The sequence below is a fragment of the Leguminivora glycinivorella genome, chromosome 10 (assembly GCF_023078275.1).
Source record: "Leguminivora glycinivorella isolate SPB_JAAS2020 chromosome 10, LegGlyc_1.1, whole genome shotgun sequence".
Lineage (NCBI taxonomy): Eukaryota > Metazoa > Arthropoda > Insecta > Lepidoptera > Tortricidae > Leguminivora > Leguminivora glycinivorella.
In genome coordinates this window covers 10,342,347-10,362,667 of record NC_062980.1, presented here as the reverse complement: position 1 = coordinate 10,362,667, position 20,321 = coordinate 10,342,347, and the positions used below count along the sequence as shown (strand labels likewise).

Below are 20,321 nucleotides of genomic sequence, written 5' to 3'. Positions count from 1 at the left end.
AGCTGATGAAGAATTGTTCTCGAAACGCGTTTAGCCTCTTTTTTGTCGTAAACGGCCGGTAGTCCACGTGCTCTTGTAAAATCTAGCTATCAATTTACAAGTGCTAAGTCACCGTACAATGTCGTACTTACCGTACAAAAATTACTAATATTAATTAGCTCATATCACCTTGACACTGGCGAAATAGTCCCAATGGACTGAAGCCATTTAATTTTAAAAACTGAACTGAACTGAAATTGTACGTTCTTGTTATTTCAATTTATTAACATTTACATCAATAATTGTCTACCTATAGCGTAGTTGGAAAAAAGTAAAGCTTATTACTATGGGTAAAACATCAAAAGATAAAAGAGATATCTACTATAGGTTAGCTAAGGAAGAAGGATGGCGAGCCAGAAGTGCATTTAAATTGCTACAAATTAATGAAGAACACAACATATTTGAAGGAGTACTCCGCGCCGTGGATCTCTGCGCCGCTCCCGGTAGCTGGAGCCAAGTACTGACAAAGAAACTTCGACAGAATGCTCAAAATGAAGATGAAGTTAAGATAGTGGCCGTCGACTTGCAAGCTATGGCGGCTCTGCCGGGCGTCAAACAAATACAAGGCGACATAACCAAGGTGTCGACTGCTAACGAAATAATTAAGGAATTTGAAGGATTAAAGGCAGATTTAGTTGTTTGTGATGGAGCCCCAGATGTGACCGGATTGCATGATATTGACGAGTATGTCCAATCACAGCTTCTCCTAGCAGCTTTGAATATTACTACACATGTTCTCAAAGATGGAGGTGTATTTGTGGCTAAAATCTTTAGAGGGAAAGATGTGTCACTCTTATATTCACAGCTGAAGCAGTTTTTCAAGTTTGTTACTGTCAGCAAGCCGAGGAGTTCAAGAAATTCAAGTATTGAAGCCTTTGTGATATGTCAGAACTACCAGCCACCGGAAGGCTATGTGCCAACCATGGTGAATCCTCTGCTTGATCACAAGTACTGTGATTTCAATCAGTTCACTGGCCCTAACAGATATATTGTGCCCTTCAATGCATGTGGGGACTTAAGTGCATATGACTCTGATACCTCATATCCTTTACTGTTGGATGGACAGTCATCTTATGAATATAAGGAACCAGTTCAGGGCCCTATCAATCCACCTTACAAAGAAGTATTAGACAAGACAAAAAATTTACAGTTACAGAAGTATATTTTTATTATTAAAAAAAGTAGAAAAAGCTTTCTGGGAATACATATAACGAGGGAAAAATAAGACAATATTGTATATTTGTGTAAAACCCCTCGATTGCCGCCTCAGGGCTTATTATCAATACTGTAACCTGACTTGTAAGTCTTAACACTCAATGTATGTATTTCTAAGAAATTTTAATTTCTACAATATTTCTATGTGTAAAATGTAAATATCAAAGAGTATATATTTACACAGTAAACATGACTACTCTCACATAGTATATAATACTACTCTTTGATATTTACATTTTATACATAGATTCTCTATGCAGTGTCTATGTATAACATTAATAAAACTGGTTAGATGTCCTTGGTCTAAAAGATGTCTACCAAACCTTCAAAAAAACATCTTTTGACATTGACATACAGATTCAGAATGTAATAAAGCTATAAACTAAGAAATTCTAAATTTTTGTTATAATTTTAAATTAGCTGTGATATAATTAATAAATAATCATGCCTAAAAAAGTCAATAACAAAGCTGTTGAATTTAGCAAATATTTCTTAGCAAAAAAGGTATGTATACAAAAGCGGCTATATTTCCGAGCTCATATAACCCGGCAACCTTCAATCAAGGATGAACAGGCATCTTCTGGGCAAGCTCACTCCATCGTAGGCCATGTCTTTGCCTTTGGCTAGTCTGTGGTCAAGAGTAAGCCCATTCATAACAAAAAAAAAGCAAACTTATACTATCCACATTTAGACCATTATTATCTGCACCCTAGTTTCGTGTTTTGCAAAAAACTCACGGTATTGACCCTGTGTTTTAGATTGAAGTTACCCCAATGTATTAATTCCGTTCGCCATCATTAACAATAGATGAGTGTTGAAATGGCGCAGTCGGTAGGATACATATATGGACTACCCGTCATGTTCTAACTGTACCAATTATAGAAGGCTTATCTATCTCGCGGGCGAGATACTGTCGTGTCACGACCAACATTTGCTTACCCTGTAAGGTAAGGAAGGAGTTGACTAACTCTATTATGTAAACAGTTCGGAGGGGCGCCGTGAGGCAATCCTCCTCACCATGGTGTCTATGTGTTTCAATTGACCTATCCAATCTAACATGCTTTCCAGCCTAGAGCAAGGCGTCAATATAAACGTTAAAACTTGTAAATGCGCCAGTAAAAGAAATTAGGTACTAATTTTTTATCCGCCATTTTCCATTGGAACGCGCTTCGCACATCTAGTTTCTTCCACAAAATAGGTAATTAATTATATTATGACAATTTACACAAGTGTCCACAGCTAAAATCTACACAGTATCATATTATATCTTTCCAGACATTTTACGGACCGACAAAAAAGGAACCAGTATGGGTATATTTGGAGAGAGAAATGCAACAGAATGCAGACAGAAAACCTTACAACGAAAAAGTGGGCGACTGGCTTAAGTTTTTGCGAGACATGAAACGCTTTTTTTATCAGGAAAGTAAGTATACCTACTGTGCGTACGTAAGTGGCTACGCAAGGATTTTTGTAGGTGCATAACATGTTTAATCTCTATTGGCATCTTATGGGCATGTCCAACAATAATACTAGCTGCGGCCGTTGGAACTAATTTGACACCCAGGAGGATGGTGATGACAATTTAATTGAAAAAACCGGCCAAGAGCGTGTCGGGCCACGCTCAGTGTAGGGTTCCGTAGTTTTCAGTATTTTTCTCAAAAACTACTGAACCTATCAAGTTCAAAACAATTTTCCTAGAAAGTCTTTATAAAGTTCTACTTTTGTGTTTTTTTTTCATATTTTTTAAACATATGGTTCAAAAGTTAGAGGGGGGGGACGCACTTTTTTTTCCTTTAGGAGCGATTATTTCCGAAAATATTAATATTATCAAAAAACGATCTTAGTAAACCCTTATTCATTTTTAAATACCTATCCAACAATATATCACATGTTGGGGTTGGAATGAAAAAAAATATCAGCCCCCACTTTACATGTAGGGGGGGTACCCTAATAAAACATTTTTTTCCATTTTTTATTTTTGCACCTTGTTGGCGTGATTGATATACATATTGGTACCAAATTTCAGCTTTCTAGTACTTACGGTTACTGAGATTATCCGCGGACGGACGGACGGACGGACGGACGGACAGACAGACATGGCGAAACTATAAGGGTTCCTAGTTGACTACGGAACCCTAAAAAGCCGACAAAGTGAGGGCAGCACCAGTCGTGCACATAGCGAATAATGTTGTACCTCTAATTATAATATTTATCCAAACGGAATACCATTCCTTGATAACATCGAAATGAAGAGTAGGGTACATGTATGTAGGCAAAGTGGAATAGTGTACTGTACTTACCTTTCTCTCTATCGCTATTTCATGCATTACGAACTCTGATGTGAGTTGGTTTCAATTTAACGCGTCCAACGGCTATTGGGCTTCCAATCTTATCACTTACCTACGTGGAAAAAGCATCCGTCACGTTTTCGAAGTTTCGTTTTTCGTCACGTTCCTAAATTTGTCCAATTCTGCTTTCGTCAGCCATTCTTTATTCGTCACGATTGTCGATGGTCTTTCTCAACTACGGTCAATTTCGTTGTTCATCTTTATCTTAATCCGTCTCGTTCTTCACTCGTCATAATCTTCTTTCGGCATGTCCGCTGTTAAATGGAAGGTTTTCGTGTTTTTTCGCAGTCTTAAGTCGGTACCAACTTAGAATATGATCAAATACGAAATGATGAAAAACGATTGAGTCGAAATAAGAAAAAGGCCAACAACTCATTATGGTCAAAGACTATAATGACTGCAGACTAGGTTGACGAATGAAGAATGGAAAGCAGAATTGGACAAATTTAGGAACGTGACGAAAAACGAACGAGACGACCCAAGAGTATACCGTGAGTGTGAGAGTGACAGATGTCTTATCCACGTTGATAAGTGATGAAATTGCAAGCATGATAGCCCCGCTGTCATCCACAGGTAAAAAGCAAGAAAGAATACTGAAAAAGGAAATTGGTCCACTTTGGTACGTGGAAATGTCAGGATATCAGAAAGACGTTCTTAAGGAATTAGTGAAGAACATCCACTATGACTTGATTGAAAACCTGCCCACACGGACTCGAAAATCCTTATCAGATTTAGGCCTCAGCAGGAGCATACCCAAGTCTGTTTTAATGAAATGTATGAACGAGGCTGGCGAGGACGCAGCAGTATTTATTTGGAAGTTATACACTGCAATTTATAATCAATCGCCCAGTGAACCTCGGGGAGGTACGGTGTATAATATTTTAAAACGATCATTTCCCCGATTTAAAACTTAATGTAGGTTTTGTAATATTGTCATTGTCCAACGATACGCGTAGTGTGTTCCTAGCTTTAAAACTTAATGTAGGTTTTGTAATATTGTCATAACATACCTACCCATGTGGGGGCATTATAGGGGCGTGAAAAATGTTACACGCTTTTACAAGTTATATTTTACTAGCTTTTGCCCGCGGCTTCGCTCGTGTTAGAAAGAAACAAAAAGTAGGCTATGTCACTCTTCATCCCTTCATCTATTTCCCCTTAAAAAATCACGTCAATCCGTCGCTCCGTTTTGCCGTGAAAGACGGACAAACAAACAGACACACACTTTCCCATTTATAATATTAGTATGGATTTACAATGTGCCATACCAGATATGGGGCCTGGGTATAACGCGTTCCGTTGTGCAAACTATTTTAACAGATATTATAATGTAAGATGGGATAAGACAGTCACTAGGACAAGACTAAACTGTAGGGAAATATGTAGGGAGTCCTCATATTGTCCTCAAATAGCGAGTTCATGTAATGTTCATTTCAATTTAGTTTTTACTTCACTTATAAGTTAACAGTAAATACCAAGACACACTCGTAGTTCAATAGTCGTCGAGGACGCGACGATTTTTATCCTAGTTAGTTTTAGTTTAGACCTAGATCTATTACTCAAAAATATACTAGTTCCCTATGGTACAGTCGAGTTCGTAAATATGTGTACATTTTTTCACTTTAACTCGTTGCAATAAGGTGAAAATACTGGGGACGCTATTGCTATGTCTTGTATGGGAACCCTGCATTTTATGATTAAGCACTGAGACTTGGCACAGTTGTTCATTGGGTGGCCCTGAGTAGATAAAGATCGGGAGGCATCGAGAGCCCCCCTTAATTTAGGAGGGAGGAGGGGGGAAGGCTGGCGCCTCCGCGCTTCCTTTGAAACCATATTTCTCTAAAACTATACAAAATAGGGCATGCGATATATAATTTTCGGATAAATGAAGGACGAGGAATTCATTTTTGGAACAAAAGAAATGTATTTTAGAACAAAAATACAAAATAAAATGGGAAAATCTGAAAACGAGATTTTTTTTTATACATATTATTGCACATTTTATGAAAACTGTAATGGTTTTTTCTAAATAAAAAATATTATTTAATAGCTACATTTATCTAGTTTTAGAAAATGTATAATTTGTTATAGAAATATATTATACGACGAGTGATAAAAATTAATTTACAACGCCCGATAGGGTGATTTGAATGCTCATTTCAATAAGTTTTGTCAATGATTTCAGGTATAATCACTATTTTTAACACACGAAAGCCGTAATCATTGTATTTTATGGCTATTTTAGTGATTAATGTACATAAATAAAAAATACAAATACAAAAAATAAAAAAAATATTAAATGTGATAACTTTTTTATAACATTATCCTATTATGTTCTTTCTATACAATATATATCTAAAAGCAATCGGGAAGCATCGAGAGCCCCCCTTAATTTAGGAGGGAGGAGGGGGGAAGGCTGGCGCCTCCGCGCTTCCTTTGAAACAATATTTCTCTAAAACTATACAAAATAGGGCATGCGATATATCATTTTCGGATAAATGAAGGACGAGGAATTCATTTTTGGAACAAAAGAAATGTATTTTAGAACAAAAATACAAAATAAAATGGGAAAATCTGAAAACGAGATTTTTTTTTTATACATATTATTGCACATTTTATGAAAACTGTAATGGTTTTTTCTAAATAAAAAATATTATTTAATAGCTACATTTATCTAGTTTTAGAAAATGTATAATTTGTTATAGAAATATATTATACGACGAGTGATAAAAATTAATTTACAACGCCCGATAGGGTGATTTGAATGCTCATTTCAATAAGTTTTGTCAATGATTTCAGGTATAATCACTATTTTTAACACACGAAAGCCGTAATCATTGTATTTTATGGCTATTTTAGTGATTAATGTACATAAATAAAAAATACAAATACAAAAAAAAAAAAAATTAAATGTGATAACTTTTTTATAACATTATCCTATTATGTTCTTTCTATACAATATATATCTAAAAGCAATAAATATGAATGAAAAGCCACATTTATGTAGTTTATAAAAATATATAGTTTGTTACATAAATATATTACGAAACGCGAGATAAAAAATAATGAAAGTGACGTGGCAGGGCGATCTTGATGTACGGTACGGGTCAGCTTGTATGATTCGATGAGGTGAGGTAAAGGTACTCAAAGCTCTCAAAAAGTGTAGTTATTTAGAGTACTTCAAATTAAACAACATACTCCTATATAGTCTGAATTTAACTATTTATATCACATGAAATGATCGATTGATATGATAGGTCAGATATATAGATCTGATCCTAATACATCTTGTGAAATAGTAGTTATCTATATGATTTCCATAATTTATGAATAATTCTTACTTGACATATTTATTATTCCAGATCTGCGTCCTGTACTTTGGTTAACGAGTGCCGAAAATAGTTATTAACCAAAAAAGACCGCCAAATTAACAGCATTTCACCGACAAAAGCTGCCTTGCACCATTTTTGTAAGGGTTATAGGTATATCAAGGTGTCCATTTATGGGGTCAACTGAACCCAATTCAAAATTTGCCATTATTTGCTACTTGTGGCTGGACGAAAGTCTGTAACAATTGGGATTTGGGAGCCTACTTGCCCGCAACGTTGCCTGTTGCTGCAGAAACATGCCTCGAAATTGTCAGATGCAGGTGTAAAAAACAGTGCCGCGTAAGGTGCAATCGTAAAAAAAGACTTTTTAAATTAAATGTTCGGAGCTGATGTGCTTATGCAGTGGATGTTGTTATATGTACATAATTAAATTCAGACTATTCATGTTGTTTTATTTGAATAACTCAAAATAGCTACACTTTTTGAGAGCCTTGAGTACTAGCCCCGATACACATTTTTCGTCTAGTCAGACCATTTTTTGAGGTTCTCCTTTGTACAAAAGCAATGTCTTAGTTCAAAAATCATTAATGTTTAATGCTAATACGAATCTAGTTTATTTTTTATGGCACTATTGCGCAATAACTAACTATCATTGATACTGAAAGGAAGAATATGACGATTTTTATTTTATCTTTTATGGATGGGTAAAACCGATTTAAGGGGGCCCAAAGGAAGTAACTAAATTCTGCTAGTAAACTAAAAAATCTTCAAGCCTATGCATGCAGAACTGCTTTAGGAGAGGAGAACGTGATTAAGACATTTTTTTTGCAATATAAGTCACATGCAATTTTATTTTACAATCAAAATAAACTATATTATAGGACTTTTACAATTTTCTGTACTGGGTCGTGATATACCTACATGTGTAAACGTTATTAGAATAAGTATATTTCTGTATTACTAGACGAACTCCACTGCATAGCGGGTAGTACCTTTACCTCACCTCATCGAATAATGCAAGCTGACCCGTACATTAAAATTTTCATTTTCATTATTTTTTATCTCGCGTTTCGTAATATATTTGTATAACAAACTATATATTTTTATAAACTGCATAAATGTGGCTTTTTATTGATATTTATTGCTTTTAGATATATATTGTGTAGAAAGAACAAAATAGGATAATGTTAAAAAAAATAATCACATTTTTAATATTTTTTAAAAAAATTGTATTTTTTTTTATTTTAAGTACATTAATCACTAAAATAGCCATAAACTACAATGATTACGGCTTTCGTGTGTTAAAAATAGTGATTATACCTGAAATCATTGACAAAACTTATTGAAATGAGCATTCAAATCACCCTATCGGGCGATGTAAATTATTTTTTATCACTCGTCGTATAATATATTTCTATAACAAATTATACATTTTCTAAAACTAGATAAATGTAGCTATTAAATTATATTTTTGATTTAGAAAAAACCATTACAGTTTTCATAAAATGTGCAATAATATGTATAAAAAAAAATCTCGTTTTCAGATTTTCCCATTTTATTTTGTATTTTTGTTCTAAAATACATTTTTTTTGTTCCAAAAATGAATTCCTCGTCCTTCATTTATCCGAAAATGATATATCGCATGCCCTATTTTGTATAGGTTTAGAGAAATATGGTTTCAAAGGAAGCGCGGCGGCGCCAGCCTTCCCCCCCTCTTCCCTCCTAAATTAAGGGGGGCTCTCAATGCCTCCCGATCTTTATCTACTCAGGGCCACCCAAGGAACAACCTGTGCCAAGTCTCAGTGCTTAATCATAAAATGCAGGGTGTTGTGCAATAGCGTCCCCAGTAAAAAATGTACACATATTTATGAACTCGACTGTACACACGCTCAAGGACTTTAATTGTTGAGCCATTTAGATATCACAATAATTTTGTTATTTCATAGTTAAGATATGACGTGTCCAGTATAAAATGAGCTAGAAGTATATCAACAATTATAGTCCGTAATCGTACCTACACGTCATGTTGGTAGGTATTTATTAACCGCCTTCCAAATCTCAAAGGAAGGGGTTATCAAGTCGTCTGTATGTTTTTTTTTTTTTAATGTTTGTTCCTCGATATCTCCGTCGTTACTAGACCGATTTTGAAAATTTTTTTTTTGATTGAATGTATATGCATACAGATTGGTCCCATTTTTCTCAAAACCTAGTTCTGATGATGGGATCCTGGAGAAATCGAGGGAACTCCTCAAATATGAAAGGCATACATATGGTGATTTTTGTGTTTTTGAAGGAACAGCATGCATTTACGTACGGAACAGTGACATTTGGTGCAGTGGAACTCCTGATGATGGTCAGAATGGAACTCCTCAAATCTGAACGGCACACTTATAGTGACTTTGGTATTTTTATAAGAACAGCATGCACTTACGTCCAGAACAGTGATATTTGGTGCAGTGGAATTGCTGATGATGGTCAGAACGGAACTCCTCAAATCTGAACGGCACACTTATAGTGACTTTGGTATTTTTATAAGAACAGCATGCACTTACGTCCAGAACAGTGACATTTGGTGCAGTGGAACTGCTGATGAAGAGTGAGCCGCCCCTGGTTAGAGTTCCGTTCTGATAATCATTCTCATCTGTAAGTACTTCAGAATCATCCAGATTTAAAAATTGGTTCAGAAATGACGGAGATATCGAAAAACAAACATTAAAAAAATATACAGACGAATTGATAACATAATCCAACATTTGAAAGTATTTATCACCAGAACCCCAAAGGAAGGCGGTTTTTTTTTTCTTAAAAATTATTTTTCTCAAACATGCAATGAAATATTGTCTTTACGTTCCTTAAAATGGGCTGGGAAGTATCGCTTTTTGGGCGCAACAACTCGAGAGGACTGTAAAGGGATTTCATATTATTTTTTAGGCCTAGGCCTGCAAAGTAACTTTTTTTTATAAAATATTGTCCTTTAGAGCATTTTTTTTTATTTCATTGTATGTTTGAGAAAAGCACTATACATGCCTCGGCGTGAAAACGGATTCCCGGCCTCGTATCCCTATCCGGCCTCGCTCGCACGCTCGCTCGGCCGTATATACCCACTTGGCCGGAAATCCTCATTTTCCCGGCCTCTGATGTAATGTACTATTTCATTTGTGATCATCTATTCCTATCCCATAGAATACGATATGGACGGAATGATTCTTATGTCAGCGCTGGTCTTTATTGACTATGATGAATGTGTAGAATCTTTAAGAGAGTTAACGAAGCCAGTAAAGGAATCACCCGAACCACCGAAGAAGAAAGGTAAAATCAATAAATACATGTTTTTTTTTACTTTTAATACTAACCAATTAATACTAATAAGTGTGAGATGATATTTTGACTCGTACTTAGGTAATTACTCAGGTACCTATACCGAGTACCTAGTCAAATTACCTAGTAATAAACGTTTGGTATTAAACTGTACTACCTTGATAGGTAGCGTTAGTGAGTTATTTGAACATCAGATCAACGTCTAAGAAATAGTTAGCGTTAGTGCGTTTTCACATTATCCGATCAGATATCGGATGTAGGAAGGATTTCAAAGGCAAAAATCAAAGATGGTGGCTTAAATATATGGGATATCGGTCCTACACCCGATATCGGATCGGATATGTGAAAACGCACTTATGGAAAATGCCGTCGGTCAGTTGTACTTACCAACATTGCATCAATCATCAGCCATAGAAGTCACTAGATCCTGACGGTGCTGATTTAGGAGACGCAACGTGTGGAGTGGCCCTTTTGTTAGACCGTGAAATTTTTTATTGGTAACTAAGCGACGGTTTTAGGTTACAATATTAGGAGTGCTTGAATAGGCTACTTTGCATCCTAGTCAAATCAGCTTCTTTTTAAGAACTGTCAAAATGAATTCGAACGATTTGCTAATATGGAATTTATATGAAATCGAATTGAGTGACGTCACGGTCAACTCAGTTACTTTATATATTTCTACCTGACTTATTAAATAGAAATTGGTTTAAAAAATAACCTAATCTGTCCATGTTTTTCTTATAATCTGATGTTTTATTTTGTGCATGGTATAAAATATTTTTCACCACACCAACTGGTAAAGGCTTACTTTGCTATTCGAAAACAGATAGCAAAATTGCATTTTATTCACAAGAGTGCAAAGTAATTTCATAGAAATTTTAACTTGATGTCTTGAGCCGGCTGGTATAATTAACGTGTACATGATGATTTTGAATCATATTAAATATTGATTAGATTGATAGATTTGATTTAGTTTGATGTTTTATAGTCAGTATTTTGTTCGTGTTGGTGTGGTGAAAAATTTTGTGTTTCACTCGGCGGCAAAGTTTGTTTAACCTTCGTGCCTTGAAACCCTCGCAACGCTCAAGATTCCACTTTTTGAACCACTCGCTACGCTCGCGGTTCAATACTGGAATCTTTCGCTAATGCTCGGGTATCAATATTGGCACGTGCGGTTAAACAACAACTTTGCCCCCTTGTAAAACAAATAACTATTATTTTAACTACAGTCAAGTTCCCTATAAGTATTATGTTTCAACAGGTAAAAAGACTAGCAATTATGCAGACGACCGGTACGGAATGTATTTGGAGCGAACTACTATACCTGTGTACTGTAGACACCCGTCTCCGCAGCGAGGGCAGAGAGTCAACAAGCCGCAGCCCCGAATGGAGAAAAAGATCACGATTAGGAGTGATGATGTACGATTTTTATTTTATTACATTATATTCCACTAGGCAGCAAAGTTTGCTTTAATGGCGCCTTAAAACTCTCGCAACGCTCAGGATTCCATTATTCGAGGCTAATGCCTCTATGATGATGATCCTGATTCTTTTTTGAAATATATTAATACCCAGATAATTATTTAGGTATTAGAAAATTAACAACTTCTTGTTATAATTAGTTATTTAAAAATATTTTTTATTCCTCAGAGCTATGAAGAATTAAGAATGGATAATAAGTTCGTAAGTACAAAAATTAGTTGTCGAACTGCAGTAGGCGGTAACATATTTTTTTATTTTTTGTACAATCTATAACTTACATTAATTTTTTTATTCTTATTAGTTAGAGAGATTTTCTGCCGACAATAATAATGTACTATCTCTAATTCGAATACGTAGTTTACTTATTAAATGGCTCAAAATCTTGTTAAACAGCTTGATAAAAGACTGCAAAGATGTGTAAAAGCGAAACAAGCGGAAAGGATTTGCACTTACAAATTTTGGGAGCCACCCGTTTATCTTCGTAAGTAACTAACAAATTATTATGTAAATTATAATGTAATATTATAATTGAATGTATGTATTTTTAAACCGTCAGAGCAAAGACATTCAATTAATAATGTGTTGTCATTCATCTTAAACACATATTGTCAACTTCATAGCCCACTCAGTCCATTCTAATATTTATAAGTGGGAAAGTGTGTGTGTCTGTTTGTTTGTCCGTCTTTCACAGCAAAACGGAGCGACGAATTGACGAAATTTTTTAAGTGGAAGATAGTTGCATGAAGGGGTGGAGAGTGACATAGGCTACTTTTTGTCTCTTTCTAACCCCCCCACCTCCCTAAAATGGGGGGTGGAAGTTTTGTATGGAGCATTCCGCAGTTTTCGAATTTAACGCGGGCGAAGCCGCGGGCAAAAGCTAGTGATTGTTTAAAATATAAACGGCCCCCTCTTTTATGTAATGACTGTTTAATAATCTGGCTTTAAAACATGACTTCTTAGAGTGTATCTTAATAAACGATGCCAAAATGTTTAAAAAAATTGACAAAGTCTACTAAATATGTAACTTTGAATATTTCAGGTAGCACTAGCCCGGGTATGGCGGAATATTATAAGAAGTTAAAGTTACTACAAAAGTCAGCACGAGTTCAACATGCGAGTCCTATAGATAACGTACAATTTAACGTGGGAACTGTCGCTTTAGTAGGGGGACAACCACGTTATATTTTAAACAGTAAGTATTATACATATTCAAACTTAAATAATAACATGGAAGTTAAAGTGACCTCCAGTGCCCATGGCTGGGTCGAACCTACTGCATACCACCCTGCAAACGCGGCAGATGCATACGAACCGTTTGACCACCCTGATCACATCGGCCCGGGTCGATTTTCTTAAGAATTATGACCAGTGTTATGGTTCTATTGGTTTGTATCCGATACCCAACCGATACCTATTGGAACCGACTCAGGTAGTTACAACATAGCAAGAGAGATGGCGCTGTATATAAAATTCCAATATTTTTTTGTTTAATTTACAGATATTGTTTTATTACCGACTGGATACATAGCTATCAATGGGGGAACAAGCTCATTCTCCACTGGAGAATACTTGACAGTTATAGATGGACACTGGAGGTACCCAGTGGAAAAAGAAGAAAAATGCGATCCTGATTGTGACTGCTTGAAATGGTAAGCGGAGTTACAACCAACTGAAGCAACCAAAAAATTTAATAATTACGTACAGAAAGGACACTTCGTAAAAAACGGAAATTTGAGAGCAGTTCAGGGTCGTATCGTGTTGCCCCTTTCCGAAGCATGGCACTATCACTTACTGCTATTTATGATTCTCAAAAGTCACGTTGTACCAACCCTGATATATCATCATCATCATCATCATATCAGCCGAAAGACGTCCACTGCTGGACATAGGCCTCCCCCAAAGAATGCCACAATGACCTGTCCTGCGCCACCCGCATCCAGCGGTGGGCGGGGCACATTGCACGTAGAACCGATGGCCGTTGGGGCGGAAAGGTTCTCGAGTGGCGACCGCGTACCGGAAGGCGAACCGTGGGTAGGCCCCTAACAAGGTGGACTGATGACCTGGTGAAGGTCGCAGGACCCTGATATATGCTACCTAGCATTTGTGAATCGAAGATTAGGTACCAGAATTGCCCTATCGGGACAGTATTTACGACCCTTGGATCTACCTACAGATAAAGAATCACTTTTTACCACGAATTTAAAACCTATCATCACTATTATTTAAACGTCTAAAATTAAAACAAACATCGTTTCTTTTAGGGAACCAACCGTGTTAAAACATTTAGAAAAATCCAAATGCAAGTGCGGTCACCTTTACGATTTCTACCACGAAGGGAAATCTAAGGAGAAGTACTTCTACCAGCCGATGAAAGAGATGCCAATGTGGTTCGACGAAGCTAAAATATACCAGATGGATCCAACAGAGGATTTCATAAAAGACACGGTTATAATGGCAGAAAGGTCTCAGGATCCAACGGTATGTCTTGTTTGTGTTAAATAGTATAAAATCTACCTATTCATGTTCTTTCGCTTAGGGTCGGTTGCACCAAACCGTATGTCATCGAATTTCGAGTTTTTGTATCAGAATTTCTATAATAGACTTCTTCTGCTGCGTGACCTTGAGGTGACTGTATATACCGTGACACATTTGATTCACTGACACATCATCGTCACTCACCGACGTCTATCGAACTTTCCGTTAACTTCGGTATAAAGTTAACGGCTTTAACGGTGTTAGGCGGTTTATGGACTTAATATAGTGATGAAGTGACTGACGTTCAATAAAAACACGACTATATGCATGGTAGGTATAAGTATTTGCGAGACATGATACGAAGATAAAATTTAGGTAAATCTTATCTTCGTCACGGTCGAACAATTGTCCTGTAAACTACAGGAAAATAACATTTTCTTTACAGCCGGTTCCGTCCCATCCTGAATTGTCGGCAGGTGGTATAAAACCGAAGGCTCTACTACAGGTAAAAAGAAATTCCGTACAACAATATGTATAGGTAAAAGTAGTAGGTACCTACACTCTGACTTCAGCCAGTAAACAACCAGAATAAATTTGACATATTTATTAGTTGCGAGAAACTCCTCCGTGATGCCATAGATTAAATATAAGAAGATCATACCATCCCATACATTAAAATGCATCACATGATGGCGCACAAAAAAAAAAAAAATTGATGGTATGATCTTCTTATATTTTATCGTCACACCGTTATGTAAGCTTTCAATAGTTACCGTTTTATGAAATTAAGTTAATAGTTCGATATTTGATACTTAATTGTAGAATAATAGGAAACAAAATTGAAAAATTAAATATGTATTTATTTTCTGAACTTAACGTTTAGAAAATTACTGAGTACACCCTGTTTTGAACAAAACCCTGAACAAAAAAAACACGGTGTATAATAATTTTCTCAAGTCTTTCTCAAGCTTTGAGCTATCATAATGCATTCTACACTATACATATAATACATACCTATCGTCACTACTTTAAAAAAATCTCGTATCTCACGCTGTTCCTCAAAGTTAAAACGCAGTAAGTTTATATGCATTCCATACATACTTACTACAATTTTATTTTCATTGACACACGAAGATACAAGTTTTTTTTTAAATAGTGACGATATGTTTGACTGTCATATGTTTCAGTCGTTCCTTGCCGATTTATCTGGGACCCCGCTAGTGATCCCCCACCTACCTCAAGCGGAACTCCTGAACAACCTGCAAGAGCTCGTCAGAAAACGCTTCAACGGCGAGCTGGCTCCAGAGACTCACAGTTTGTAGCTTCAAATTGATTTTAACGAAACCCGTGAAGATTAGGGATCATCCATAAATTACGTCACACGTTAATGTGACCAGCTGTGACAAGGAAGGGTTTTTAGTGTGACGTAATTTATGGATGCTCCCTTACCTAGTAGTTGCAAAGTTTTTGTAAACGCTTTAAATTGTTTCTTGTTCGGGAATGATTTTTTTGACCCGGGGTCATACATATACGATTTTTCCGTGATTTAGAATATTTACACCAATTAGACAAGTCTTAAAAAAAAATTTCAAGTTTATTGAAATCTTTCTCAAGTTAAATCAGTTCTACGAAGTGCTACGCCGTAGCACGAGCTACGAAGCAAACCAGGCCCCGTAGCCGAATGGCATTTCTGCAACGCGAAACGAAATCGAAACGCCGCAGAAAGGTAGTCTGGCTCTGTCGCGCCATTACGTAAGAGCGATAGAGATAGATAGCTACGAAAGAGATATTATCGTGAGTGTTTCGTGAGCGTTTGTGCATTCGGCTACGCACACTGTTTCATATGTGTGTAAGGGGTGGCCCATGATATTAATTTAAAAAGACATGCGTAATATCCGTCATGCCAATCAATCAAGGCCTCCTCCGTTCGTTATGCAAATTAATATAAATAAATTAGAAGATGTGTAAGCGGCCAATCATAATTTCCGCTCAATCGTAAAGCTCCCGAAGTAATGTTTCGACTAAAGCCTTAACCAATAGAAGGGATAACTAAAACAGGTTCTTGAGGTGGCTTCGGATGCCCGAAGGGCAAACTGTCCATAAATACGCACGTTACATGAAGCCCCGTCAACAATTTTTATGTTTCACAATATGCCTAGGAATTTCATGGTCTGGCAGATATTCCGATTGGCTGCCAACACGTCACGACACACTAATTATTATTAGTATTATTTACACAGATAAATAAATATCTACTTTAAACTCTGTTTCAGAGCTTTCAGTAGTCCGGTCGTTGCGGCGATGGTTGTGGCTCAAGCATATGGACTTCAGAGAGCGAGCTTACATGATACCCTTTACGAAGCACGAGCTTGAGAATATTACTTGGGCGGATAGGCAGAATCTGCAGTACCTAGTATGTGAAACCTTAATGCTCTATTAAGATTGTATGTAGTAATTTCCGGCCGAAAACTGGCCCTGTAGGCGAATGGCATTTCTACGACGCGAAACGAAAACGAAACGCCGCGAAGTAGTCTGGTTCTGTCGCGCCAATACGCAAAAGCGATAGAAATCTTATCTACGAGCGTTTAGCGAGCGCTTGTGCATTCGGCTACGCACGCTGAGCTTGTAGCCAAGAGTACAATCGTTGACGCTCTGTAGCAAACGATACGCAACTGGCTCTGTCGCATCAATAAGGAAGAGCGGTAGGGAGAGATAACTACGATTCATGCTTGACTGCATGTCCTGTACCTACATAAGAAGGGTTTTTTTTTCAGTTGACTGACTATCCGAGACGGGTTATCATCGTCGACATAAATTAACAAACCGTAATGTTGACACTAGCATCCGATCAGTGTCCTATTCAAAGATAATGTCTGAAGTATATTACAGTTCGAATCAGGCCGTTTATCAGTCAGACCTGAAGCGCCACATTAGCTTTGATGAACATAAACATATGGGAAAATATCTATATAAAGTCTATAAAATTCTAGACTAGTTAAAAAAATATCTACAGTTCGAATCAGGCCGTTTATCAGTCAGACCAGAGAATACCAGAAATACAGGACATCCAAGAAAGCTTCTACCTAAATTAAATATTAACACGATAATTTTGTATTTACCTCAGATACGGTTTTGATATGACTTGCGGTTTATTTCGCACTCATTAGGCTGGCTGAATGTAAGACAACGAAGAATACAACATATTGTTAAATACTTATCTGTTTCCAGTTTGAGACCCTGCTGCGAGATTTCACAGCGAGGAATAGATTGCGCCAGCTGGAACAGACGCGTCTTTGGTGGTCCACTATGAAGTTCGATAGATACCCCAGCCAAGCTTTCTTGTAAGTCTAACAGGAAACTCTTTAAATATTTTTTCTACTCCACAACTGTTATTCCTCATTTACAGGGTCTACGGCCACGACAATGGCTCCCGCGCACGCGCGCAGTAACGAAAAAGTTGAAAACGCATTGTTTGGCTCTGTAACCGTGGCAACGCATTGTTAGAACGATACTACGCGCGTGCGCGGGATGGCTTTGGGCAGCTGTGCTGGCAATGCAAACCTTTGCGTCAAAATACAGGAAACAGTGTGAATTTCACGAAAGTTATTCTAGAAAACTATTAAAAACAGTGCATGGTCATAGAAAAAGTATTGTAACAAGCAACGGTGTTTAACTGAGTCAGAAAATACTCGTGGCGTCTCTATTAACAATTTTCGGCTTCGCCTCAAATTGTTACCACGCCGCTCGTCTTTTTTGACCTCCTTTAAACGCCTGTTGCATAAAATACTATTTCGAAAATGTGTAGGTAGTTTAAACCTAAATAGGTACCTAAGTACCCATCAGTCATGTGTGAAACCTATCTAAAGTTCTTTGTTCCGGCAACTACCAAAACTTCTAGTTTTTATAGGATCATTTTCGAATATCGTTGCAGTTTCACATAATAACGGGTTCCTAGATAGATATACCTACGTTAAGGATCGTCGCATAGGTTCATGTATATTGTACCTAGAGCCTCTAAAGCCTGGCCTTACTCATTGAGGTATAATGTACTAGAGAGGACACGGCGAACAAAAAGTTTGCGCCACAAACATAAGTCCAGTGGACTTATGTTGCCTCAGTCAGTCTCTGCGCGTGGTGGGAGGAGGTTGTCTCTGACTGCACACAAATAAAATGAAAAATGCCTTCCTGTGCTATAAGATACTGTTAAAGTCATACGAGAAAATCTAAAAAAGTGACGGTGTCACATTTCATCGGTTAGTAGACAAGCTATTTTGATCTAACTTAATTTAAGTAATTATTATAATGAAGGGACGGGCTCCTTAAACGCGATGCTATGGCCGCCATTTTGACAACTGGAATCATAGATGAATCGCGCAGACATGACATGTAGGTAATAAGGTATAATAATTGTGATCATATTCTGTTTTCAATATATAATATAAAAATATTTATTTCAATTTATAGTTTTGAATATTACACGGTTCTAATACGAATTTTAGTCGATAATATTATACAATAAGCATGATTTTGAATTATTTCTGAATTATAATTCTCATTATTGACGAAAAATAGTGACACCAAAACTGAAATAGTATTAAAGTATTTAATGCAACCGGTGTTTAAGGGAGGTAAAACAAGGTGAATGGCGCGATTATTATTCTGAGCGACAGAAACTTACAAAACTAATTTTATTCAAAGGAAATTAAAATTTATGAAAAAAACAATTACTTATTTTTATTTCACTGAGTAGAAATTAAATATAACACAATGTACAATAGTGCTAAAAATAAACTACTTAGTATTTCACACACAAAGTATAAAACAAAGGTCTACACTAAAAGTGTCGCGTCTAGGTGGTCAAGTCTTACTCTATGACACGGTTCGCTTCACGCGCATGCGCCTCGCGCTGCCGCCGCTGCCGGTTGGCGCACAGAATATGTTCGAGTTGTCATTTCTAGTACGTAGTACATAGTAGTTCAATGGCCTTACTCAATTTATATTGTACCTATGAAGTACTTACCTAAGTTCTCGTGTTTTTTTCAGGGATCTCTACTTCACGTACATGCCGGGCAGATCAAAGGATGTTTATGTTTTTAACCCATTCAATGCTGAGCTCACTCCAAATGACATTTTCAAGACTTGCCCACTTTCGTGATTATTTTTTAGAACATTAAGTATCGGTACATACATATAAGTAGTATAGTTTGTCTACTGTGTGTACAAGTCTAATAGCTATGATTTGTATTGTGGGTAATAAATATCATATAACATGTCGATGTCATGTCATAACTAAATTTGTTGTTTTGTACATATTTTGTACTTATTTTAGTTAAGTAGGACTAAATTAACTTCATACGAGTAGGTAATTCAATGTCAGATTTAACGGTTGGAGTCCTTGTATACTTACTATTTATTTGAAACGATTAATTTGCATAGCTGGGCACCGTTAATCAAATAGTTAACTTCGATAATCGTAATCCGTTACTTAAAAAGTTAACTTCGTTAATCGTTAAAGCGATACATTTCGGTAGATTTAACGGAAGTTAAAGTTAATCGATAATCCGTTAACACGTTATTAAAATAGGACTCCACTATAGGTATTATGTATTTCTATTTACTAAGTATCCACCAAAAACCATTAAAACCTGTGACGGAAATCGGTAAAAAACCGGTCTCTTCGGGCTTTTACCACCGTTGGTTGGCTAAATCCTAGGTTTTACTTCAGATTGGTAATTATTGGGTCATTCATGCGGTCGCGATCGTGGTGCGTCGGTTCTTCAGATTGAGATTTGAGATGACAACTCGGTATTGTGGGCCACGGTAACTTGGTAGAGTAATCTAAGGCCCGCGCCGGACTCTAACTCGATGCGTCGGTTGCGCGATTTGTCTGTCATGCCTGATGATTGCACTCTATTCCCAGGTTAGTGATCGATCTAGCAGCACGCCTAATAAGATTTAGGAGATCTCGAATAAGTGATCCAAAGTCGCCAATTGGTCTTTAGACTGTTTATAACCGACGGATCCGTCGGATAAAACATAGGTTTTGCCGTACTACGGGCTTTTACAGTAGCAGTAAGAACGTGGTTTTCGCGGCGCAGCGAGCCGCTTGGGATGC

The 20,321-nt window shown here is 36.8% G+C and overlaps 1 protein-coding gene across 1 annotated transcript; it reads left to right on the top strand.

Annotated features, from left to right (window-relative positions):
- The first annotated feature begins 238 nt into the window (after positions 1–238).
- Positions 239–19,641, top strand: LOC125230366. The gene is made up of 16 exons (XM_048135503.1): positions 239–1,197; positions 1,737–1,758; positions 2,530–2,677; positions 4,176–4,466; positions 10,115–10,240; positions 11,511–11,668; positions 11,900–11,932; positions 12,125–12,212; positions 12,771–12,923; positions 13,230–13,380; positions 13,993–14,209; positions 14,652–14,711; positions 15,394–15,520; positions 16,480–16,619; positions 17,435–17,547; positions 19,250–19,641. The coding sequence occupies exons 1-16, from the start codon at positions 326–328 to the stop codon at positions 19,359–19,361; spliced, it is 2,811 nt and encodes a 936-aa protein (XP_047991460.1). The 5' UTR covers positions 239–325; the 3' UTR covers positions 19,362–19,641.
- The last annotated feature ends 680 nt before the right edge of the window (positions 19,642–20,321 follow it).